This window comes from Varroa jacobsoni, unplaced genomic scaffold, assembly GCF_002532875.2.
Source record: "Varroa jacobsoni isolate VJ856 unplaced genomic scaffold, vjacob_1.0 scaffold_795, whole genome shotgun sequence".
Lineage (NCBI taxonomy): Eukaryota > Metazoa > Arthropoda > Arachnida > Mesostigmata > Varroidae > Varroa > Varroa jacobsoni.
This window is the reverse complement of record NW_019213697.1, coordinates 44,173-45,388: the sequence shown is the minus strand read 5'-3', so window position 1 is coordinate 45,388 and position 1,216 is coordinate 44,173. Positions and strand designations below refer to the sequence as shown.

At 45.6% G+C, this 1,216-nt stretch overlaps 1 protein-coding gene across 1 annotated transcript in view; it reads right to left on the bottom strand.

The window, feature by feature from the left end:
- The window catches only part of LOC111263872 (MAP kinase-interacting serine/threonine-protein kinase 1), a gene marked incomplete at its 5' end in the record, with an annotated part of 13,194 nt that extends 11,978 nt beyond the window's left edge, over nucleotides 1-1,216 (bottom strand). The window contains 1 exon segment of the mRNA XM_022839316.2: nucleotides 561-1,216. Coding sequence (XP_022695051.1) covers nucleotides 561-732 — 172 coding nt within the window.

Below are 1,216 nucleotides of genomic sequence, written 5' to 3'. Positions count from 1 at the left end.
TCGGTTTGCTTAGCTCACGGTGCAAACGAATGAGTACGCGAATAATCGAGCAGTGGCTGAGCGCGTTGACAAACAACCCGTCCTTTCCTCCTAGCGGAAAATTCTCGAGAAACTGGGCAGTTTCATACGCTGTCGTCATCAGCATACCTTTGCTTCATTAGGAACATTACACTGAGCAACACGAATAGAAAATGACGAATAATATCCTATTTGTTACTCACTGGGACATATCTACACATCTATGCATATCTATAAAGTATCAATGCATATTATTTTGTTGTCATCGTAGTGAAACGTCCATAGAGAAGACGAGCCCTGAAGTATAATACATCCACAAAGAAAGTTGGGTAAGCCGCGGGGGAGGCCTCCTGATATTTCCAGGAGTATCTGTGGTTGATGGGAACGCTCTACCTGTTACCACACAGGTAATGCAGCATCGTCATTAGTATTATTGTTATTATACATCCGCAATGGCAGAATGTCACTGCGGTGCTGCTTGTTATTACAGTTATTATTACGATCAGCTAATAATAGAAGTACAATGATAGACTGATAATTACCCTGCGATGACGGCAGATCAGACGACAGAGGAAGCGGTGACAGCGAGCCGAGGTTGAGATCATCGGCATCAAAATCATCGCCATCATTATTGATCGCTGATTTGCAGCTCAACGGGCTTAAGCGTCGGGGCTCGGCCCTTCCGGGAATAGCAACGGGCTCACTTTGCTTCATAACGTCAGAGCTTTCACTGACACCGATGACTGACTGTTGTTGTTGTTGTAGCAGGCAGAACCTCGCGAGCACAAGCGCCAGTTAGGCCCCGCTGTATTGATCGATAGTTTTAACAATACACCCCTGCGACGTCTGTCACTGATTTTCAACGGTATAAACTTGTTTTTCAGTTCTGCTGTTTTTATTATGCTCGCTGGCACTGTTACTCTAACAGATGGGTGAGTGTACGGGGTAAACGTGGGTGGTGCGTCGAAAAGATCAACTGGTGATGATTAATCGAACAACACTATACTAGTGAACAGATGCAACGAAAATCATGTCGGCTTGGTTCTGTGTCGAAGCGTTGTAGCGTTATCCTGAGATGGAGATTTCGAGACTGAACCAATAGACAGCAATGGCACGCTATTGTCCCACACTGTATTTCTGCACAAAAACTCAAAATGGGACTACTGGCTCGATACCGCTGCTGCTGCTGCTGCTGCTG